Source organism: Daucus carota, chromosome 7 (assembly GCF_001625215.2).
Source record: "Daucus carota subsp. sativus chromosome 7, DH1 v3.0, whole genome shotgun sequence".
Lineage (NCBI taxonomy): Eukaryota > Viridiplantae > Streptophyta > Magnoliopsida > Apiales > Apiaceae > Daucus > Daucus carota.
In genome coordinates, this window is record NC_030387.2 from 19,901,333 (window position 1) to 19,926,499 (window position 25,167).

At 35.9% G+C, this 25,167-nt stretch overlaps 2 protein-coding genes across 11 annotated transcripts; both read left to right on the plus strand.

Annotated features, from left to right (window-relative positions):
- The first annotated feature begins 1,593 nt into the window (after positions 1–1,593).
- LOC108196928 (uncharacterized) lies at positions 1,594–8,743 on the plus strand. Of its 3 annotated transcripts, none has more exons than XM_017364424.2 (8): positions 1,594–1,818; positions 2,037–2,380; positions 4,234–4,363; positions 5,594–5,654; positions 5,777–5,912; positions 6,068–6,392; positions 7,929–8,057; positions 8,144–8,743. In XM_017364424.2, exons 2-8 carry the CDS (start codon positions 2,114–2,116, stop codon positions 8,605–8,607), a joined length of 1,512 nt encoding a protein of 503 aa, XP_017219913.1. In that variant the 5' UTR covers positions 1,594–1,818; positions 2,037–2,113; the 3' UTR covers positions 8,608–8,743. The 3 variants fall into 3 exon arrangements, with proteins under 3 accessions (XP_017219913.1, XP_017219912.1, XP_017219914.1); XM_017364423.2 differs by having other exon boundaries at positions 1,595–1,818; positions 2,099–2,380; XM_017364425.2 differs by lacking the exon at positions 1,594–1,818 and having other exon boundaries at positions 2,153–2,423.
- Positions 8,744–10,127: 1,384 nt separating this feature from the next.
- On the plus strand, positions 10,128–14,136 carry LOC108193678 (protein PIN-LIKES 7). 8 transcript variants are annotated; one of them, XM_017360438.2, is made up of 12 exons: positions 10,128–10,235; positions 10,350–10,461; positions 11,377–11,615; positions 11,772–11,851; positions 11,973–12,097; positions 12,232–12,353; positions 12,581–12,769; positions 12,849–12,968; positions 13,060–13,160; positions 13,269–13,321; positions 13,509–13,694; positions 13,768–14,136. In XM_017360438.2, exons 3-12 carry the CDS (start codon positions 11,481–11,483, stop codon positions 13,890–13,892), a joined length of 1,236 nt encoding a protein of 411 aa, XP_017215927.1. In that variant the 5' UTR covers positions 10,128–10,235; positions 10,350–10,461; positions 11,377–11,480; the 3' UTR covers positions 13,893–14,136. The 8 variants fall into 8 exon arrangements, with proteins under 8 accessions (XP_017215927.1, XP_063936963.1, XP_017215926.1 ...); XM_064080893.1 differs by having other exon boundaries at positions 11,407–11,615; XM_017360437.2 differs by lacking the exon at positions 10,128–10,235 and having other exon boundaries at positions 10,259–10,461.
- The last annotated feature ends 11,031 nt before the right edge of the window (positions 14,137–25,167 follow it).

The following is a 25,167-nucleotide window of genomic DNA, read 5'->3' on the forward strand; positions in this document are numbered from 1 at the left end:
TATATCAAAATTAATCTTATTTATATCAATAAACCTACAATAATTATATATAACAATACAATAGGTTCATCGTTTGTTCGGTTAACTGACTACTAGATCTAAATAATTCGATTATTATATTCAGTGTTATTGGGCTATTTTTTTTCTTAAACTTCCCACCATCAACCAAATATTTGAAATAATCATAATTTCAGTTGTAAAAAAGAAATATTATATATACCGATATATACATACACAAATATCACTTATGTTTACCCTTTTTCCTCTCCGGGGAATGGATGTAACTTGTAAGCATCGACTGAGTCGTTTGTGAGATTTTTGATATTTTGTATGAGATTAAATTAGTTCAAAATCATATTTTATATTGAGCCAAAATACCTAAATACAAGGGTTTGAAATTGTGCCTTCAAATTAAAAATATATAAAAAAAAACTTTTGAAACTCAAACATACGTGGTATAATATCTTTACAGTTTTTTTATACTGCTCGATACGTATTTTAAGACGTATATAAAATATAGTTTTATAATTTATTTTTAAAATTGTTTTTTTTAAAAGTTTAAACATCAAATTTTCATTGACAAGAAAAAACGTTCAAAATAATTTATCAAAGGGATAATTAATTCTAACGTCCCTGAACTATAGGTGTTTTATTATCTAGGTCCCTCTCCTATTTTTCTCAATAATGCGATCCTTATACTTTTAATTTTTTCTGATTCGCGTCCTTCCGTTAAAAGTCAACTAACAGACGTTAGTCAATGCTTACGTGTATGATGCTTACGTGGCTAGTGCTTATGTGGCTGACTTTCCAAAAGCTTTTTTGCACCCTCGACATCCATATCCACAATCTTCTTCGATTTCCAGCATACCGCGTAAGCATTGCCAATGCTTTAGCAGCTGCTTCTTTATCTTCAACAGTTTTACCATCCCGCATCCTCACCAAAGGTGCAATGCCCCCAAATTCCCCCAACTCCTTTCGCGTTTTCATATCATAATCCCAAATCATAAACAGCCCTAGCAGCAACAACTCTCAGTCTCTCACTCCCAACACATTACAATTCAAATCCAACACAATCCATCCCAAAATCCATTCAAGCTTCAACCTTTCATCATTAATCAAACACAAATTACAGAAACACCCAATCACATTTTCCCACAGTACAGACTTTTTCTTTGGCAAACCAGGAACCCGATTCGAGGACACGAATCAATGCTTGAATTAAAGCCAACCCTTCTGCAATGAAAACATGCTTGCTTGAAGAACTGAAACCCTAAAAATCAAAACGACGCCGGTTTTTTTAAGCTGAGGGGACGAGTTTGAATGCAGTAAGCGCAGGAGCAAATGGAAATAACATATTTTTGAATATTATTTTAAGTTGCCAAATCAACAGAATATAAGCATTAGCCACGTAAGCATCAGCCACATAAGCATTGACTAACGTCTGTTAGTTGACTTTTAACGGAAGGATGAGAATCAGAAAAAATTAAAAGTTTAAGGATCGCATTATTGAGAAAAATAGGAAAGGGACCTAGATAATAAACAGCCTATAATTCAAGGACATTAGAATTAATTATCTTTTTGTTTTGTCAAATAACTAGAGTATTACCATGCGTGCAGAACTCCGTCCCCTAAACAAACGGAGGGGCGCACAGGGAGTATGAAAAAAGCCGTCAGAAACAACTCGGACGTGACTCAGTAAATCTCTTTGCAGCCTGCCTCGACCCAAAAATAATCAGAGATCCCTCCTCCCCGATCAGATCAAACCAGATCTTTTGTCAGTTCAACCGCTCAATTCACCTCAATAACTCACTAGCTCAGGTACCTACTACTTATCTATCTCTCCTTCTTTATCTAATTACTGTCTTTCTGTACGAGTGTAATTCTGTTTAAGCTCTTTAATTGCTTGCCTCGTTAATATTTACACTTATTAATCATTGATTCAATAGGGTTCCCAGTCCCACAACTAGATAATTCTACTGTTAGTCAACTCCGATACATATGCAAATGTGCCTGCCACATCTATTGTCTGATTACAGGAATAGAGATTAACAAATTCTTGAGTATCCATCCGGCTCAAATCGGTTTTTTCCGTGTCCAGGCAACGACTACCTCGATGCAGCCTTCGGCTTCTGAACGGAATGATTCAGCTTTTACTGCTGATATGAACACATCGACAAATGTAGGAAACGGTTTTGCATCAGACTCAGTGTTTGGAGATAATGTGTTTTATGCAACCCCAGTTGGAGTAGAACAAATTTCTCCGGTTCCTGCTTCTCCTGCAGACAGTTTACCAGTCTCATCTGATGATGTTGCCTCTTCTGGACCCCAAACTACAGCCAGGCCCAGTCTACCGGGACCTCTGCAAAGTGTACCTGCTCAGGTACCCACAGCCACTCAGCATCAGCATCTTTAGCATCTTTAGTGTAAGATGAAAGTCAACGAATTTTAATCATTAATATTTCTATGCATAATCTTTTTCTATACATAATAAATTAATATTTTTCTCTGCAGCACCTTAATCACCACACCTTAATCAGACCAATGCTTAAAATACCTTAGAGCATCTCCAGCAGTGTCCTAAGATGGTTCCCTAAATATATGATAAACAATTCAATTTCTAAGAAATAGGGACTCTATATTGATTGATAACTCCAACAATAATCCTTATTTGTGTTCCCTATTATTATTGTAATATCAAATTCAAATTCATTTAACAAAAAGATAACAAAAGCAATGTGGGAAAGAGTGTGCAAAAGGTGAGAGTTGAATATTTAATCATTAAAAATCAAATGAGAAATGGGTTATGGATTACCTATTTATGAGGAATGGAAAATGGATCCTAATGTTTAGAGAATGAGTAGGAACTCTGCTAGAGTGAATTTTTGTGCATATTCCTCGAATTTATAACTTAGGACCTCATATAGCTGATCTTGCCGAGATGCTCTTATAGCAAGCAATTCTCTAGATATCTCAGGTTTAAAAAAGAAGAGTTAGTTTTCACAATATAGTATTTTAGTTAGAGCATCTCCAACCATGTAGGACCCTTAGCTAAAAATCATTAATATCATTAATACATACTGTAATTAAAGATATAGAGATTATGTAAAAAAAAAAAAACTCCAATGGTACATTCCCCTTTTCTATAAATATAGCCAACCTCCTAATGTTGGCTATATTTGTCGAACTTGTAAGAAGATTCCACATTATTTATTAGCATATTGAAGTAGTAAATTCTTTTTATAACCACCTAAAATATTAACAACATACTATTTTTAAAATATAGCCAATACGATCGAAGTATAATGTCTTGCAAGTTCAACAAATTTTACACAATGTCTTTACCCAACCAATTTTAACCAACCCCGTTGGAGATGCTCTTACAAGGTAAAAGTAATTATCACTTAAAGTGGCTATGATTTTTAAATAAAACTGTTACCAATACTTAAATTATAATGTGTGACAATAATTAATAAAATGCCAATAGAACACTAGAATCCGCCTCTAAAAAATATCAATAATTTCAATGAAATAAAAAAAAATGTACATTTAAAAAGTTGATTAATAAGTTACATATAAGTTTTTTGGCTTATTACATACCGGAGAAATATTCTTGAGGTTGACAAGTAATGAATTTTCATATACAAAATTAAGTGACGTTTTTTATAATAGAACCCACCCATGTATTTAAAAGACAGTCTCAATCATCTATATAATTTATGAACTATGGTCACCTGAAGGTTGCTCCATTGCATAAACAATGGTAAACTTTTTGGTAATTATTAACTTATAAAGTAGTTATTAGATGAAACAAACATGTTCCTGAATCCCATGACTATCTAAAAACAATTTAATTACAACATTATTTAAAATTATTATATATTTCTGAATATTAACTTCATTTATAAATGATGATATACTTGTACATAATTTAATATCCCAAGAATTTCTTAAAACATATACTCATTTGTAAGGCTATAAGCCATATTTGTCAAAAAAAATAAATTAATCATGACCCGCACCGGATAAGAATAAGTAAAGCATATTTCAAATTACATGTAACGAAAATAAAAAAATTAATTTATAATCTTTTTTCGAGGTATGTTACAAAATGAAACATGTAATATTTAGATATATTCTAGGAAACTTACAAATCAGGTTTAATTCAGAATACTGCAATTAATTTGCAAAGGTATTATAAACTAAAAACATTGACTTTGACTGTTGAATTTTCAGTTTGTCGGGGGAGTTGAAATGGAAGAAGCAGCAGGAAAAAGAGTTGAAATTGATCGTGAATCGCTTGAAAAGAGACCTGGGATTTTCTTTATAGGTTCTCCTAATGTTGGCAAACGGACTATCCTCTCCCGTGAGTTTTATCATGTATTAAAATATATGTATAGCTGTGTGTGTTGGCTGTTTTATTGAGTGTGTAAGTTTTGGATCTTCTTTAATGATGTGATATTTGTTTTTGGGGTTTTTTAAATATGGAACCTTTGAATTTCTTTCTGTTTTGAAATTTTGCAATATGGGATCTTGATGTATTGTGATTTGATGAATTGGGGGAATTGAATTTGGTTATATAATGAAAGTGAAGTTTGTAGAAGAGTTGGAGTAAACCCATTGATGGATGTTGGTGTTTGTTACGATGATTTGTAGGACTATTACGGATGATTTTGTACAAAGTAGTGATCTATAGGGGTCTTGTAGGCTATAAGATGGTTAGTTAATTGTAGTAATCTTTGTTTGTAACTTACTATAATGGAACATGTACTATTATTACAGTTTTCTATTTTGCTATGTGTGTAGATGAAATTGAATTGCGTTGGAGACAACTCTTCTATATGTGGGGTATAAAAGAATATGAGACGTGATGGAGTAATGATATTCATGATTTTTATCTATTTCTTGAGGATGGTATGATAAGATTAATGTTAGTATAAATTATGGTCGAAAAATTGGGCCATCGTACTTTTTTTTCTTTAGCTCTAGCTTTAGCTTAAGTCAAACTGTTTCATCAGTGCATGATGTATGGTCCAGCACCATTCATGGTATTTTACATCTAATACTGTTTCTTGAAAGGTTTTTAAGTGTTGTTCTGTTTCTTTAAGCTGCATCTTTAAAATTTGGAGTAGGAGGTTTAGTTTATATCAAGTGGTGACACATGCTTGCGATAGTATCAACTATCAAGTAATCACTATTTTTTTAAATATTTTGGTACAAATGATGGCCTAAGCTTGAGATTAATTGAACTACCTTGTTACCATTAATAGTTGAGAATGTTACAAATTACGTATTAAGATTAACTCAATGATAATTTATATAGTCTCCTGCAAACATCTCAGCATATTTTTTCAGCAGGTGTACTGAATTAAATTTTATGTTCAGTCAGCAGCTCTATAATTCTAGATTGTTACTCCTTTGGTACATAACTTCTTTGTCTCAGTAAGGTTTGGTTTATGATTGTATTATTAAAAGTTAAAACCCTTTCTTATGCAATGTTTCCAGTGCTGCAGTGTCAGTATTATTGATTAGTCAAAGTTACATTTTGGAAAGTTTGGATTACGCCCCTGTACTAAGCAGTTTGAACATATTACAGGATTACTCTCTGTAGATTTTGAAGATGCTTCTGACTCGTCACGTGATTTACTTGCATATGGGTAAGTTTGAGTTTTTATCTTTTCTCAATGGATGAATATTTTGATGATATTTTATTTATTGTCATGTTGTTAGTTCCTTCTTGATTTAACTGTCCAATTTAAAGTTAACTTTTTATAAACAGGTGGACTATTGACACCAAGTATTACTCAGCTGATGTTTCTTTGTGGATGGCGCATCTTCAGGATGGATTTTCAGTAGAAGCTCTTCCAGTATTTGATAGATTGGCTGCTTTAGTGATGGTCTTTGACATGAATGATGTTGGTCTAATCTTCTTACCACCTTTATATTACTTGTTTGTAGAACATCTATTTACTAGCAGTAGCTGTTGTAAACTGTACTATGCAGCTTCAGATGTCAGCATGGTCTCTCTCTTATATGCAGTGTTAACATGGTCTGTGTCTCTTATATACAGCTATCATCTCTCGATGCACTTAAGAAATGGGTTTCTCGCACTGATATTCAAACTTTTGACATATTGTTATGCATTGGAAACAAAGTGGATCTTCTTCCGGGTCATTCAGCACATGTTGGATACAGAAGACGTTTGCAGAAACTTGAAGAATCCTGGGGTAGTACTTTTTCGGAGCTAGATTATGGAATATCAGAAACAGAAGGAAGTAGCTTATTAGGAGACGAAGAATCATCAGGGCAGATAAAGAATTCATGTTTGGAATGGTGCGCCGAACACAACATTGAATATGTAGAAGCTTGTGCATCCAATGCTGATTTTGACAAATGTAAGGCTTTACTGCATTATGTGTTACAAGTTGTGAATTGCAGTCTAGTAAGAGTGAGCATTCTCGGTCCATAGTAGCACTTTTAAATGCTCATGTATTTGTTAACACCCCATGCTTTCCCTGCATGTTTTATACTCCCTCTTCAAAACTAGGTAACTAGGCGCCTTCGTGTTTCTTAATAACAAGTTTCAGGCATATTAATATGGCTGGAACGGAAGCACAAACAGATCTAAAGGACCTTTGTCTTTCAATATTGATATTGAAAAAGTCGGAGAACTAGTTACCAAAGGTAGGATGCAGCACCCAATGTCACTGTTAACAATGGACCTAGTATTAGCAACTATAACATTACTTGGCTATATTAGTTCGCAAACCAACAATATGCAGTGGACACATAATTCATAAATACTGGCTTGGTCATTTGTGGCAGGTCAGATAAAACTTCTTGTAGTTGTATACCATGTTGACATGCCGCATTTCTGTGATAACGCATTACCTACATTTTAAACTAAAGTATATTGTGAATGGGTTTCTAGTTCATATCGGTATTATCCTTTATAGTATATTGTAAATGGGGTTCTAATTTATTAGGTGTCCTTTAAGAAATTTTCTAGATTTTTCTGAGTTTTCCCAATAGTTAAAAATTATGTACATTCTGATAGAATATCAATATTTATACGAAAAGGGAGCTGGCGAAGGCATAGTGTATGCCCCTGGACAAGTTGGGTAAACTAGTCTCTGGGCCGTGTCCAGTATTGGACAACTGAGATTTGCACTTTCGTGTAATCTTCTGAACCTAATATTATTCACGAAAGGAGATTCCGCTTCTCGTGCAACTAATCTGATCAATCACTGTCTCTGCGTCAATTAGATGTGAATAGGGCTTAGAGTCCACACTTATTAGCTGCAGATAAGGACCTACTCTCTGCACCTAATCAGATAAAGTTGATCCTTTCCGGAGAATTAGACAGTCATCTGAACAGGCCTTTTATTTGTTAGTCACCCCTACCTTGACTAATTGTTGTGGAAAGTTAATGGAACTCTATATCTCACTTGTCTTGTATTTTTATTTAACTTGCTAATGTTAAGTTTGCCCCAGAACTCCTTGAACTTAAAAGTTGATTAATTGTTGTCCCCGCCTACTAGGCATGGATAGGACTTTCCTTTCAGCGTCCACAGAAGACTTCCCTTCCACGAGGACCATAATTATTATGCGCCAAGTTTTCTTGAGTTCCAACAGATAATAGCTGACCTTTTAGTTTGTGCTAACTGGCCGAGGAGCTCGTTTTCCCCAGAATAGCTCCCTAATCTAAATTCCATGAATTTTATGGGCATGTTCATCATGTATGAGCCAAAAATTGTCGAAGTATATATTTAACGTATACCAACCACCACATAAGTTATTATGGAATTTTGGCTTCTGTAATATGCTATCTGGCCAAGTACATATTATTTACCTTGTGAAACACCCAACAAACTCAAATTTACTGACCTTCTTTCTTAAATCGTAAATATTTGACAATTTTCCTTCAATAGGTTTATCTGTCGATGGTGATTCACAGGGTGTAGAGAGGATTCATGGAGCCCTCTCTGCTCATATGTGGCCAGGAATGATATTAAAGTCTGGGAATAGGATTGCTGAACCTTCATTGCCTGAGAGTCAAGGTATAGTCGCAGATTAGATTTCCTTAATTTTATCTTAAATGTAATATTATTTTAGAATGTATCTGAAGTTTTGATGTTTTTAATAGAATTGTCAGAAGACGAGTCGGACTATGAAATCGAGTATGAAGTCTTATCTGATGGTTCTGCCGAACCATGGGATGACACAGACGGAGACTGGGTTTCTGCTAGTCACTTCACATCAGTAGGTGATACGCAAGGACTTGTCAATCAAAACCTCGCTACGGAGAATACTAAAGAAGAGAGAAACAATACATTAGCTAGAGAGCTGCAGCCCTCAACATCGGCATCTACCTCGCAGGAAGAGATCGACAAGGATGAAAGTTCTACTGCAGATATCTCTGACAAAGCCTCAGAATCTGACGAGGGTGCACCTTATGCATTGGATAATTTGGAACATATAATGTCTGAAATCGGGACCATGCGTGACAGTTTGAGGTTGATGCCAGATTTTCAGAGGAGAGAAATGGCAGCAAATCTTGCCATGAAAATGGCTGCCATGTTTGGAGATGAAAGTGGTGATGAAGAGTGATTTTGTTGATCTTCTAGAATGGGTGAGTTACTAGCTTAAGTTGCACTGATAAATGATTAGTCACATAGTTGTTGCTGTTTTCACAGTTTTCCTTTAATAGAGATAATATTATGGACTTGTGGTATAATTTTTTAAAGTTGGCCTTGTCATCTAGCAAAGGTTTACCAGTATCACAATTTGTCCTTTGGTAATCTTCCAAGGGAAATTACACCTTATCAACCCAATAGCAGGATGGAATCCATCAGTATCAATCAATATACATATAATTTTAACATAAAATGCTTCTCCCGTATGATTATGATGTCAGGTATATTGGAGACACCAGAGTGGACTCTAATCCTCTAAACATGCATTATGCATTGATCATAATGCATTATTGGTGTTCAATTCTTTCCTTGTGGTCTCTTGTTGAGTGATGGCAGTCGCTACGTTTCTAGCACGGCTTCCGTCACTTTACCTGAGAATGCCGACCAGCGTTTGGTTGGGATAAATGGTTTCGAAAAGAATGTTGTGTTTGATTAGGGTGATTGATTTTAGGAGGAATGGAATAAAAAAATGAACATAACAATTATCAAGAAATTTCATTCTTTCCATCATGTGTCAGATATTTCTTTTCAAATCTCATCATAATAATTTTGCAACGCTCTCTTATTCCGTCCTCCCGACAAAAACAAGATAAGTGTATTTGTTGTTTGGTCCTGACACCATTAACATATATAATATTATTAAATGAATTATTAAGTTAGTTTTTTTGTAACAATAGTTTTCTTGTTATTGTTTATGTCGGATATACAAGCGTAATTGAACACAAGTTAATTATAAACAAAATTCTTATATGGTTTCATCTGGGTATGCTCGATCCGGGATATGTTGGGATTGGTTGACTAAGAATTGAATGAGATTGTGAACATAAATGAATATTTGTCATCTCTTTTTCAATCTTGTAGTTATCTTCTGCTCATCGTTAAATTAGTTAGGGTTTTGGTTTCAACTGTGATAGTGTCATTCTTACCACAAAACATAAGGAGGTCTGTCAAATAGATCGAATCAAGTGGTTTAAATAAAATGTAAAGCCGAGTGCAATTGTAAGCTCAAGTGATGAGTTTAATCTGTTGTTTCGGGATATCCGGGTTCGATCCTCGCTAATTCAGAAATACACATTCGTATCAATATCAAGATTGTCAGGGAAAAAATAATATTTTTTTACTTTTTTTTTGTGAAATATTTTATATAAATATATAACATTTGTATAAAATATTAATTTCTCATAATAATTTTTGTAAAAAATTTGTCAATTCATTGATTACACTCTAATTTGATTAAAAATTTTAATTTATAATATTTCATGAGTTTTCAGTAAATAATGGATTGATAGTTAGACGAACTAGTTCTGATTCTCAATTTTTACTACACTTAAACTTAAACGTTGGGAAATTAAAAAAACCAGTAAAATGATGGTGACGATTGCTTATTTCTTATAAACTTATTATGCATCATCAATGTAACAAAAATTCTGGTACAAAGTAGTAGTAGATTAGTTGGAGTTTTCTATCTTAGTTGCTATAGACAAACATGTGTACGTTACAATAGTAGCCCCAGAATTGCCAAGGCTGCTAACAGAGTGTCGGGTATGGCTAAAATACACCCCCTTATTCCTCATCATCTTCTCTTTTGCTTTCTCTCTTTCTTCTACACGTCTCTAATCAACTTCATCTTCTCTTTTCTCATTTTCCTTGATACAGTTTCAACTTAAAAAGATTAAGATTTGTCTGACCACAGCCTTCTTTCAGTCTGGCTTTTCGGAACTGATTCCGCCACTGCTTGCTGCTTAGCATATTATTATGTTACGTATTTGTATGTTTCTGCATGAAACACTGTTCCTATACTGTGATAGTAATTGCTTCTTGTCTTATATTCATTTATTGCTTTTAGTTATTACTCTGCAATAATGGATTCTTGCATCTGGTTTCTGTCGCCTTCTGTTTTTTCGCAGAAATTTCTACTCTTATCATAATTTTCATCCATGCCAATAATTTTTTAATAAAAAATACTTTTATGTGGTGTCAGAATAACATCATTATTTATCTAGTTAGAAAAAACTGGAAGGGCATAATTGCTTTGTTTTATGGTGCATGTTTTTTTATAGATTAATTCAAGAAAAAAAGAGAGCATAAAGTTGTTAACTCTAGAAATTGTTGGAAGGTGATCACCATCATGGGAAAATTTTAGTTCTGTAGGCCCTTTTGTATATGCGGCCATGAGGAATACACAACCATATTGATGTAGATTTATTGCTTTAAGGTTTAAAATTTAAAATTTTAGTTATGTAATGAAAACGAACTTTGTGATGGTCTGGTTCTTTTCAAATTAATGACAAGGGCCCCTGTCCCCATAAGCAACCGAATAATTATAGGACACAGATGAAGAATGCAAGTATGATATATTGGTTCAGGGGAGGACAGATTTGAAGAGATAGCAAGTAAGTTATGACATGTACTAATTTTTGTGTAGTCATACCAGGAGATCTGAGAATTAGACAATTAGTTGTATTGTTGTGAAGAAACGATAAGCGATGAGCCACAGGTTGTGTCTGAAAGTCCGTTATGATCTTGAATTTTTTTATTTTTTTTCTTGACTTTTTGATTCTTTTGGCGTTTTCTTTGAGATCATACCAGATGACATAATCATGAAGTCTGATCTTGTTTTTAAGCAATTTCCCAGTACTTTCCTTTTTCTCAGTATAAGCTTAATGCATATAAATGTATGTAGCTGAAGACTTGTGTACTTCTATGTACACAGTGAAGGTGGAATTAGCCATTAATCAATAAAGGAAGCTGTTGTTTGTTCGTGAAGATCGAATACATTAAAGAAAGATGGGGTTTTGGACGCTATTAGAAGTGGCATCAATGCCAATATTGCAGGTGCTTTTAATAAGCATTTTGGGAGTTCTGATGGCTACTAATTACCTCAATCTTCTTCCCCCTGATACCCGCAAGAACCTCAACAAGGTGACTACATCTGTCACTTCAAAATTTTGCACAAATGTTTGTTTTCATGCTTTGTTTCATTCTTATTAGTAACCAATGTGCTTCTATTAGATGTCTGTCAAGTTTAAGGTCTTCTTTCTTTCCATCCTTAAAATATTCCTGTACGTTGAATTGCAGATCGTGTTTGTGGTGTTTACTCCCGCGCTTTTGTATACAAGTCTAGCCGAGACTGTAACCCTTCAAGATATCATGTCGTGGTAATTGCATATATGAATTTATAAGCAGTGACTCATCGTGCAGCATGATTTTCGCTTGTATTTTCACCTTCCAAACTAGTCTTCCAAATATATCTGTTTGCTTCCTCGTCTTCTATTTAAGGTGGTTTATGCCGATCAATGCTGCGTTAACCTTTCTAATTGGAGGGATTCTGGGGTGGATTGCAGTGAAACTACTTCACCCAGAACCACATTTAGAAGGTCTTATTATTGCTATGTGTTCTTCAGGTATTATGGCAGACTTCCACTAGTTAGTGTATTTGTCTATTTATATTCTTTATTATTAGTACTATTATGCAGCGTTCATTAAGCGTGTATTACAGGTTCTGAAAATTTCATGTTATGTTATGTGTGTGTATTAGGAAACTTGGGAAACATTGTCATTATAATTGTTCCCGCGATTTGCACTGAGGAAGGCAGCCCATTTGGTGATCATCAAATCTGCTCTTCTAAAGGCCTCTCCTACTCTTCTTTCTCCATGGCCGTAAGTTCTGCTCTGTCAGATTCACTGTAAAAACTCATGCTTTATTTATTAAATTTTCAAGTAAAATTGTGAATTGTGACATGATATTAGATTGAAGATTAGTGTATGACGTGTTGCGTTTACTTTCTTCTTTTTTTTTTTCAATTTTTAATTATGAAGAATATAAATTCTAGCATGCTTGCTTCATGTCAAGCTGAAAATATACAAGTGACCATTCTCATTTGCAGCTTGGTGGTATAATTGTATGGACTTATGCTTACCAATTGATACGAAGTTCTTCTATGAAATTTAATGCCTCGAAAGCATCTAAAGAGGCTGTAATGTCACCCAATAAAGATTTGGAAGCAAATGAGAGTACCCAACTACTGAATGGACAAGTTCAGGAGTCAGCTGCAGAGGAAACAAAAAGCAATGCCGTAAGTTTATTTCATTCTGAATTTTAGAGTCATTGATTAATAACTAGGTAGTCTATATCGATATTTACTTCATTCACAGATTGTGTACCAAGGATCCGACAGCAATCAGACAAACAAGCAAGAGTCGATCTGGAATATATTTACAGGAGTCATGTACCAGATTTTGGAGGAAATGATGGCACCTCCGACCCTTAGTATGGTGAGTTCCCTACAAATGTCGTCTACTGATAGTATGAAATTCCTCCCAAAACCAAACTACAATACGTAAATAACGCCTTCATTTTTCTCAGATTATTGGCTTCCTGGTTGCGACAGTTCCTTGGCTTAAGTATCTTATGGTAGGTGAAGAAGCTCCACTCAGAGTGCTCCAAGACACTGTGCAATTACTTGGGTTTGTTTTTTCTCGACTTTACTTGTGACTGTATACAGAAACCAGGATTCATAGAAGTTCAAACTCGTGTTTGTTCAATTTGTAGTGTAACTGTAACATATTATGCAGGACTGCAACCATACCTTGCATCACCCTCATACTTGGTGGCAACCTTGCGCAAGGTAAAAAAACGCTTTGATTGTTGAGAAACACAAGTCAAAGCAAATTTCACTAATGCCTATAAAAGAAATTGTTCTCGTTATGATCAGATTATACTGTTAGCGAACTAGCAAAGACTACTCATGAATTACAAAAACAATTTGAAAAGCAACTTAATTGTAATAATTATATAATATATGATGGTGTCAGGCTTACAAGACGCGAATATAAAGCCTCTGATCATAGTGGCAATACTTTGTGTGCGGTACCTGATCCTTCCCGTTGTTGGCATTGGCGTGGTTAAAGTAGTTAGCAGCTTCGGCTGGCTTCCATCAGATCCACTGTTCCATTTTGTCCTTATGCTTCAGTTTAGTGTTCCGCCTGCTATGAATATCGGTAAGGAACTTCTGTTTGTTTCTGAATTGCAGACTTCTGGTCCCTTATTCTCACTATGGACTCAATTATGCAGGTACAATCACTGAATTGTTTAATGTTGGGCAAGCAGAGTGTTCAGTCATCTACCTATGGACTTACATAGCTGCAGCCTTTGCGATCACAATATGGTCGACATTATATATGTGGATATTGTCCTAAGTTGCAGAAACATACATCTCCTTAGCGAGAATCCCCTTTGAGCCTTTTGTATCGATGCATCGAGATCTGAGGGCCGGGTGCATAGATTTTTATGACATGCTTGTGTGTAATATAAGAACATTCAGATTCAGGTATAGGCATTCCAGAGTGAAGAAATAATGTTAAAGGACTTGTACGTTGCGCATGTAAATTGGATTCTGTGAAACATATTCAAGTGTTCTGAACATTAGCAGTTAGCACTATACTTCTTCAGTGTTCTGTGCTAACTTTGTGAATAAAGAAATTTCTGTGCTGCAGTGGCAGCTTAGAAAGTGAAAATGTGCCATGAGATGAGACCCACATATTTACAAACTCAACATTCACATTCATGTAGAAAGAAGCTGACTCCTGAGTTTCATGTTCTATCTAGTTATATACTTCATTGCTTAATTTCTCAGTTGCAAACGGTTATACATGTTAACTACCAAATTCCTCCGTAAATTTGAGGTTCGTGGCCGGAATCAAGATCTATGATGGTGGCTAAGCGGTGGTGATGAAATTTAGGGGTGGCTGAGATTAGGGTTTCGAGTTGCCTCCATGTGCTCCCAACTCGTGTCCCCCTAATTTGCCTACGTACCCCTATATTTATAGGGGATCAAGCCAGTACGTAGTTCTTTTCTCCTTAGGAAACCTAAACCTAATAGGATTAGGCTTCCCCTTCTGCTATCTTCCTCCTGAAAGGGGCCCAATACGATGAGGCCTAGTCTTGGGCCTTGTAGACTCTCGAGCACCCAAAACTTACCCCAAATGCAAGGGCACTTCTCTACTCCCCGACAGGGACAACCCGCCAGACTACAGAGATAGAGCCTTCCAGGGCGTATCTTCGAGAAGGTTCCACAAGCTCCCCGACAAGGACAACTCGCCAGACTACAGAGCAAGGCCTCCTCTAATCTTCATTCTCTATCTCCCAAGGAGGGCAACTCCTCAGACTGCAAGGTAGAGTCTTCGACAAATTAACAGTAGGATCTATACACACCCAAGGGCGTCCCCCTAGGTAAAATATGTCCCCTTCTGCCTTTCAAATGACGATCTTTCTTTGTAAGTTTCAACTTGGCGCGCCCTGAAAATAAGGCGCGCCCTATCTTCTTGAAGTGGTCTCTTCTGACTTACATGGCTAGCTTGGGCTTGGTTCACTCTTGAGCCCATCATAGTCTTCTTTTATGGGCCGGGTCTTCATGGTGATTTTTGCGTATAACAACTACCCCCCAGATCTTGGTGGCATTGAAGATGTCGACGAGATCTTGATGTCCTTCATCCCCTGAGATCTCCTACCCTGGTTGTTCTTCGTTGATGCAGTTGTTGATGTTTTTTAACTAGGCGCGCCATATGTTGAAGAAATTTCCTCTGAAGCCGATGTTGAAGAAGTTGTTTGAAGATGACGACGATTCTGCCTAATGGAGGTGAAGGCAGTGTTTGCTTGATAGAGACAATGACGAGGTTGCTGAGGATGAGGCCGCGGAAGCCGATGCTGAGTTGATGAAGATGAGGCCGCGGAAGCCGATGCTGAGTTGATGAAGATGAGGCCGCGGAAGCCGAGGCTGAAGGAGAGGCCGCGGAAGCCGAGACTGAGTTGATGAAGATGAGGCCGCGGAAGCCGAGGCTGAATGAGAGGCCGCGGAAGCCGAGGCAAAAGATGAGGCCGCGGAAGCCAAGGCTGGAGGAGAGATAAGGCCGCGGAAGCCAAGGCTGAATGAGAGGCCGCGGAAGCCAAGGATGAAGCAAAAGAACGTGCCTTCTACCACGTCTTAGATGAGGATGAGGCGCGCTCTTCTTATCCAAATCCTTCTTCTAATCTGTATGATTACCCCCCAGTTTCAGAGTATGAGCTTGACTTGAAGATGCAGGTTGGAGAAGACAGTGTTGCGAAGATGTGTTGTGACGTAAATTTACTCTGAATCTTGAAGACTGGAGTGTTGGACGTGTCTCTGTACACAATACATATACACAATTATATTTAGCAAAAATAATAAGGTTAGTATTTACCTCATGGCGCGCCCTGTTAGGGGAAGGCGCGCCTCTCGAGATTTTCAAGAGAACGTTGTTCGGGGAAGACACATCTTATAAATATCCTCCATTCACATTACTTTCATCCTGAGCTCGCCTTACGAAATTCTTGAAATTTTTCCCTGTCTAAAAATAGCTCACTAAAACAAATTATTAGGTTAGAGGTACACAATATTTATTACATAAACACCACACATAAGTATATCAATATATTTGTGGTATAATAATCGTTACACATGCACGATGAGAGAGATATATAATTCTATTATGCATAAAATATTCAAATTTAAAACATACATATCAAAGAATAAATATATGCATGACAAGAATATATATACTAAATGAAAAATATAAATGAAAACGAAAAATACTTATCTTTTTGTTGAACATGTGAATCATCATGTACCTGCACTCATATCACTTCAACTCTAGAATAATATTATAAATATTGATTAGATTATAATACATGTGAAGTAATAATTTCATAATCAACACAAACATATCATATATAAAGATGCATTAAATTTAATATAGCACTTATCTCTTATATTTTTGATGGACTTGTCCAGGACCCAAAATTTTTAAATTCCATCGTCCATCGGCTTTTGAACCTCCAGGCTCTATCATTTATTTTCATCCTGTAATAACTTTTTCAAGGTAAATAAAATCCCTGCCATGTCTTTAAAACAAGGTTAGTCATACATAATTTTCAAATGAACATTTTCAGAATGTGTATTATATTTAGTTATCTAATAAACATGATACTCTCATAATAATAATTATATTAATTTGTTCAAAAGATAAATTAGGTGCATATAAATATATTTAAATATGAAAAACTTATCTCCGCTCGGTGACATCTGGACGCATTCTCCGTGTTTCAATTAGTCTTCCTGGGCCCCTGGCCATTACTTTTCAAAACAAAATATAAACTCTACGACTTGGATTAATTAACGTGATGATTAAACATATCACATAACAAAACATGCCGCATAATAAATATAAAACTAAATTAATTAATTTACAAAAAAACAAAAAAGACTTATCTTGATTTATTTTTTTTATCCGAGCTGCTCCATTTAGGATTCCAGATTCACCATTATTAAAATGATGGCCTTCTCCTTTTTCCTGCGCAGGCTCTCTTTGTACAATTTGCTGGCCAATTCATTACGAACACTCCGGAGCTAGCTGTTCTTAACCAAATTGGTCGAATTTACTTTGCATGGCCTGGACAGAAATTTTTGCACACTGTGCTGATATAATCTTCTCCACCTTTGATCACGTAGGAACATTTTGTCACCTCATAAATTAATTGCTCCGTTATCTTCCTCCACAATTCACCAAGCCTTATATTTTGCAAACCAGTATAGAATTTCTTGGTGCTGCCCTTCTCTTCATGTTGTGGTTCCACTTAATCCTTCTTGTTCACAAACAAATCCAAGCCATCCAGCTGGGATTTATTTGCTCTTTGTTAGCTTTGTTTTGTACTGAGACTAAAGCTTTCCGAGCAAAACTAGAACAATAGTCATGCTTCTAGGTACCACCAGTCATCTCGTGCTCGTGTCATCCATCTACTTCTTTGTATAAGTCATCTCGTGCTCGTGTCATCCATCTACTTTAATTCTATACACCTTGTTATCGAAGCTCTCAAACCCAGCTAGCTAGCTAGTTCACGTCTTCAATCAACCAGCCCTGTATTTTTATGACTTGTTATCCCTATCTTTACTTTTGCGTCGAATAGACGTTGCTGTTTTGGCGTGTGTTTGCCAGGCTTCCATCCATGCGAGCCTTTGCTCTGATTATAACATCTCGACCCATCTTCACGTTGCTACTTGAAAGCCTCAAACTTATCTCCTATAATATGCAGCTGGAACTCCAAATTGGAATGCTCTTCCTCAACCATGTTCTTCACTTCTTTTTGTTTAGCGATATACCACTAGTTCTCCACGATAGTCTCCTGTTACACCCGCCTCTGTCTTCTTGAGAAGCTGGATTGCTAGCCAGGAGAATCTTTGCATTGCTTCAGAGTCATCCTTCTTCACCATATACAGGCTCAGAGGCAGAACAGATATGCATTTGTCCCTGTTTTGGCTTCTAGTTTTGTCATTCAGCAAGTCCCACGTCAGATAACTTGACTTCACGGCACCTCATCTTCGTATGCAATATAGTCCTTGAATCTCCTCATCCTGGGCTTTAAAACCATATATCCTTCTTCTGCAAAGTTATTTACACAACCGCACATGTATATAGTAGCCGCTCAAATATAACAATTTATATTAGAGAAAAGACTTATCTCGATGATATTCACTCCACTACTACTGTTAGTTCTTCCTTATTTAATCTGCAACTATATTAGTCCTGCTCCTGTCACCAATCTCCAAGTCCAAATATCATATGAACCACACGTTTAAATTATAAAACTCATATTTAATCGCAATAAACAAAACAAAGGAGAAAAAGCTTATCTTTATTTTCGTAGGAGCCTTTGCAATTCTCGAGTTTTATATTGATTTTGAAATCCAAGCTTCTGTGTCTGTCATTATCTTTCAGAAACTGATTGCTTCTTATAATTCTCAGGCTTAACGTGGATTCTACGTCTTACTGCTTTTCTTCTTTCTTTTCCCTGTTCTTTTGCCAAATCATTGAGTAACGTCTCTGGACCTATTCTCACATGTATTTACTTCATACAGACCTTCGCTCTGCTATGGTTGCCGCTTGTATGCCATACACCGGTTGACTCTCTCTAAGACAAGACACACATGTATACACGTACTTGTAACACCCAGATTTTAGTATAGTTGTTGCCGGAATCGAACAAGCTTCCTGGATGGTATGCAGACATCTACAACACGATGTTAATGTTAGTGTGTAACCCAGTGACAAAGTCGACATCAACATAACCATAAGGCCATAACCCATGAACATGTGGTTTGTTCCAGTTTTCTTTTAAGCCACTATTTTTCCCATAGACAGGACATCTGTGATTATGCCTGAAGGCAGCATGCGCACATCGTTAGTGGGAGAGAAGCGTTCATGGAGTAGCGTGACTTTCTGTTTCTGGCCAAAACTAAAACTCTCAAGACAGATGCTACAACAACCAAATTGCGTGTCTTCTTGCGTTGCACTCGTGACAGTGGCTTCTGGTAGATTACGTTGAACTCTCTGGAAGCTCGCATGGGCATAGACATGTCTGAAATCTCTCTGTTTTTTTCTTTTTGTCATTAGCAGTATAATCATATCGCAAATATCTCCTAAAATCACATATTCATCATGCATAAAGATTTAAGACATAATCTATAAACATCAATGAATATGATAATCTAAAAATACAAGATATATGATACATACAAGTAATTGCAGAAAATTAATTAACTAGTAGATTAATAAAGAAAACGAAGAACTTATCTTAATTCTTTGGGTCTAGTTTGCCCCCACCAGCTCTGTTCTTCCCCGTCTCTATCATGTCCTGGTGTATCGACTTGTTGTTACTGATGATTGTTTGTCTAGTGTTTAAAGAATCCAATCACCTGTAATGTTCGATCATGTTTAATAGAGGTCTATACTATTCGCAGCAACACATAATCCCTTGAGAGCCGCTATTGAATTAATTGATATGCCGTCGCTCGCGACCCCGTCAACTCTTCATTATTACAGGCACCAACCAGACACCCACGCCTTCCACGCGTTCGTAACTTCCTTTTCAACAGTCGAGATGATGTTTCATCATACCATGGCCTTAAGAATAGCTTCTGCAACCACGACCATGTCGGACTCGATGTTAACGGCTGAAGACAACAACCCATGACTGAGTTCCAGTAATCACCTATTCACCACTATTTTTAAGTTTTAATGTACGACCATCCGGAATTGTGTATGGGCTGTGTATATAATGTGACGATCGTTTGTCCTCCACAAACGAAAGATCTTGAGGGGGCCCCTCCTTCTAGCGCCAATTTGTTAACGGAGGAATTTGGTAGTTAACAAAATTTGAGGTTCGTGGCCGGAATCAAGATCTATGATGGTGGCTAAGCGGTGGTGATGAAATTTAGGGGTGGCTGAGATTAGGGTTTCGAGTTGCCTCCATGTGCTCCCAACTCGTGTCCCCCTAATTTGCCTACGTACCCCTATATTTATAGGGGATCAAGCCAGTACGTAGTTCTTTTCTCCTTAGGAAACCTAAACCTAATAGGATTAGGCTTCCCCTTCTGCTATCTTCCTCCTGAAAGGGGCCCAATACGATGAGGCCTAGTCTTGGGCCTTGTAGACTCTCGAGCACCCAAAACTTACCCCAAATGCAAGGGCACTTCTCTACTCCCCGACAGGGACAACCCGCCAGACTACAGAGATAGAGCCTTCCAGGGCGTATCTTCGAGAAGGTTCCACAAGCTCCCCGACAAGGACAACTCGCCAGACTACAGAGCAAGGCCTCCTCTAATCTTCATTCTCTATCTCCCAAGGAGGGCAACTCCTCAGACTGCAAGGTAGAGTCTTCGACAAATTAACAGTAGGATCTATACACACCCAAGGGCGTCCCCCTAGGTAAAATATGTCCCCTTCTGCCTTTCAAATGACGATCTTTCTTTGTAAGTTTCAACTTGGCGCGCCCTGAAAATAAGGCGCGCCCTATCTTCTTGAAGTGGTCTCTTCTGACTTACATGGCTAGCTTGGGCTTGGTTCACTCTTGAGCCCATCATAGTCTTCTTTTATGGGCCGGGTCTTCATGGTGATTTTTGCGTATAACAATACATGAGGCAGAGTCTCCACCATTTTTGTTTCTCCCAAAAGCCACAAACAAAACAAACATAATAGCACAGCTATACAGGTTTATTTTAGCACACTTAAAATTTAAAAATATATTTAATTGAGTTCACACCTTCCTACTTCTGTTTTCTCCTTTATATTTAACTAGTTGAGAAGCCTCGCGTTGCGGCGGCCTATAAAAATTATATTAATGATTCAATATTAATTTTTGTAGAACAAAATAATTTTGTGGCTGTCTATAAAATGTATATTAATGTTTCAAAATTAATATTTGTAGGATAAAATAAATTTATATTATAAAAATCTTGATGTAATACCATTACTAATATATAAAATGGCAAATTTGGACTATAATTCATGGTGAAAAAATGAAAATAAATTTATACACGTAATTAACAATTTAAAACATGATGAATCTTAATTTTATTTTTCTTTTTTGAAAAGTAATCATGTTCTTACATTGTCTACCTTCCTCCAATTTTTTTGGATTGATTGTGCACAAAAATATCTAACTTAAATCTGCGAGATAGCGGTCTATAACTACCCTTACTTATAACAACCTTTATTTTTTAATACTGTATAAACAACCTTTACTTAAAAGTTGTTTGAAGGGAGCAAACAGATTATGCATAAATAATTTTTTCCCGTATACAAGGTAAATCATATAAAGTTCAACAATAACAAACATGTCCGATGAACAAAACAAATATTATAAAAGAAAAACCAACAACCATACATCACTAATATTAATTTATTGATATCAACCATCAATATCATGTCAAGACTATATTCTTTTTCGTGTTTGGATTTGTCGACTCCAATATAGCTGTTTATAACTACATTTACTTGCAACAACCTTTATATTTTTAAAACTATATAAACAGCCTTCACTTATCGTTGCGGAATAACGGCACCTCCAAGTTAGAAATCGAGCAAGAGAACTATCACCAGAGAGAGGTTGGGTTGTGGTATTGAGAGAGAGGAAGTTGTGTTTAGATGATCCAAAACCCTACAATTTATAGGGGTATTTATAGGTGCAGAGAGACTTGTGTGCTACTCTTTCCCATAATTAAATAATCTGAAACAAAATTAGATTAAAACTTTCAAGCTAGGTTCCTTTTTGCTCTTTTTTGGGCTTCTTCTCATTCCTCTTTGGCACCTACGGTAGAGATCGGAGGTATTTGGCCCCCAAAGGGGATTGTGGTTTTAGATCCTCGGGAAATCCCTTTTCTTAATACCCTTATTCTCCCTTCATCCGGAGCTGCCGTAACTTGGGCTCAATATTCCATAAATAATTGTCTTTCTCATGATTAAATAATCTGAAACAAAATCAAATTAGAACTTTCAAACTACTATATTCCATAAATAATTTGAAACAAAATCAGATTCTGAAATTTGCTTCTAATATACTTGAACCTAAAAAAAGATAGTTCTAATTTTTGATATTTTTCATCCAAAAATTCCAGAAAATTAGAAAAATAGAACGGAGCGATGTGAGAGGCGCCACCTACACGCCCCTCGCTTCTCCTTTATATAAATATATACTAGTTGAGAAGCTGCGCGTTGCGGCGGCCTATAAAAATTATATTAATGATTTAATATTAACATTTGTAGAATAAAATAATTTTGTGCCTGTCTAGAAAAACTATATTAACGTTTCAAAATTAATATTTGTAGGATAAAATAAATTTTGTATTATAAAAATCTTGATGTAATACCAATACTAATATATAAAATTACAAAATTGGACTATAATTCATGGTGAAAAAATAAAAATAAATTTATACATGTAATTAACAATTTAAAGCAGGACGAATCCTAATTTTATTTGTGTTTTTTTTTTCAAAAGTACTCATGTTCTTACATTGTCATCTTCCGCTAATATTTTTGGATTGATTGTGCACAAAAACATCTAACTTAAATCCGTGAGGTTGTATTGAGAGAGAGGAGGTTGTGTTTAGATGATCCAAAACCTTACGATTATAGGGGTATTTATAGGTGCAGAGAGACTTGTGACTTGTGTGCTACTCTTTCCCATAATTAAATAATCTAAAAAAAATAAGATTAAAACTTTCAAGCTACTATATTTCGTAAATAATCTGAAACAAAATTAGATTCTGAAACTTTTTCTAATATATCCAAAACTGAAAAAGGTAGTTTTAATTTTTGATATTTTTAATTCAAAAATTCAATAAAATTAGAAAAATCAAACGGAGCGATGTGAAAGGCTCCAGTTACACGCCCCTCGCTTCTCCACCATATTTTCTTGTATACAAAGTAAATCATATAAAAATTAACAATAACAAACATGTCTGATGAACAAAACATATATTATAAAGGAATAACCAACAAACATACATCACTAATAGTTAATTTATTGATATCATCCATCAATATCATGTCAAGACTATATTCTTTTCTTCTGTTTCAATTTGTCGACTCCCACATAGCGATCCATAACTACCTTTGCTTGCAACAACCTTTATTTTTTTAATACTATATAAACAGCCTTCACTTATCGTTGCAGAAAAAGAGCACGACCAGAGAAAGGTAGAGTTGTGGTATTGAGAGAGAGGAGGTTGTGTTTAGATGATCCAAAACCCCACAATCTACAGGGGTATTTATAGGTGCAGAAAGACTTATGTGCTAATATTTTCTATAATTAAATAATCTGAAACAAAATTATATTAAAACTTTTAAACTACTATATTCCATAAATAATCTGAAACAAAATCAGATTCTGAAATTTGCTTCTAATATACCAGAAACTAAAAAAGGTAGTTTGTGCTACTATTTCCCATAATTAAATAATCTGAAACAAAATCAGATTAAAACTTTCACACTACTATATTCCATAAATAATCTGAAACAAAATCAGATTCCGAAACTTACTTCTAATATACCTGAAACTAAAAAAGGTAGTTCTAATTTTTGATATTTTTCATCCAAAAATTCTAGAAAATTAGAAATATAGAAGGTAGCGATGTGAGAGGCGCCACCTACACGCCCCTCGCTTCTCCTTTATATAAGTATATCCAAAAATTTCAGAAAATTAGAAAAATAGAACGTAGCGATGTGAGAGGTTGTCATCTACACGCCCCTCGCTTCTCTTTTATATAAGTATATATATTGATTTCGACACACATTCCCAAATAATAAAACTATACGCGCGTTGCGGCGACCTATAAAAATTATATTAATGATTTAATATCAATGTTAGATATAATTGATGATTACTAATGTTCTTAAAGTTTGTTTTAGAACAGGAGTGATCAGAGTTTAAGCTGGGAGCTGATCAGAGTTTGCTAAAGTCTGATCAGAGTTTACATAGTCAAGGCTCATCAGAGTTTACACGTGAAAAGAGCTCAGAAGCGGATATACTTCAAGGAAGGATAGAAGCGGAGGAGTGATTTGAAGGATATGGAAACTAAACAGAAAACAGTAGCAATCTTTGATTGATAGAATACATAGCTGATTTATAGGATATCAAATCAGAGATTGTTTTTGTAATTGTGTCTATATAAACACAGATTAGGGTTACTCTATAGGAGTTGAGTTATCGAGTATATTTTACAGAACCCTAGCAGCTCTTAGTGATAATATATAAATCACTGAGAGAGTTTTTGATTCAAGCTTTGTGAATAAGAGTTTACTGCTTTCAATCTCTTATATTGTCATATTGTGTTATTGATTGTGTTCACTATATTAGCTTATATAGTGAGTTTATAGGACCTAACAAGTGGTATCAGAGCCAGCTCTGTTAAGATAACTACAGTGAGATCTTAATCACAATCATGTCTGAAAAATCACAAGCTTCGTCTTTTAGAGTTCCAGTCCTTAAGGCATCTGAATATCCAGTCTGGAAAGAGAGAATGATTATATTTCTAGACTCTGTCGATCCAGAATACCTTGACAGGATCTATGATGGACCACATATGCCCACCAAGCTCTCTGTTGGGCTTGCAGATGAACCTCAGAAGATGGTTCCAAAAGACAAGAAAGATTATACCCCTGAGGACATCTTGTCAATTGGTAAAGACTCAAAGGTGAAACACCTTCTGCACATGCCCTTGATAATGCAATGTCTAATAGGGTGATTGGGTGCAAAACTGCTAAACAAATCTGGGATGCTCTGGAAACCAGATGTCAGGGAACTCAAGCCATCAAGAAGAACAGAAAAACCATCCTTACACAGGAGTATGAGCACTTTGACTCAAAATCTGGTGAGTCCTTGACAGAACTGTATGACAGATTTGTCAAACTGTTGAATGACTTATCTCTGGTGAACAAGGAATATGATCTTGAAGACTCAAACCTCAAATTCCTTCTGGCTCTTCCTGAAAAATGGGATTTGAAAGTCACTACAATAAGAGACAATCTTGATCTTGGAGAAATGTCTCTTGATGATGTTTTTGGAAGACTGAAGACTCATGAACTTGAAATGGAGCAGAGGAGCAAACGTCATGGAGGC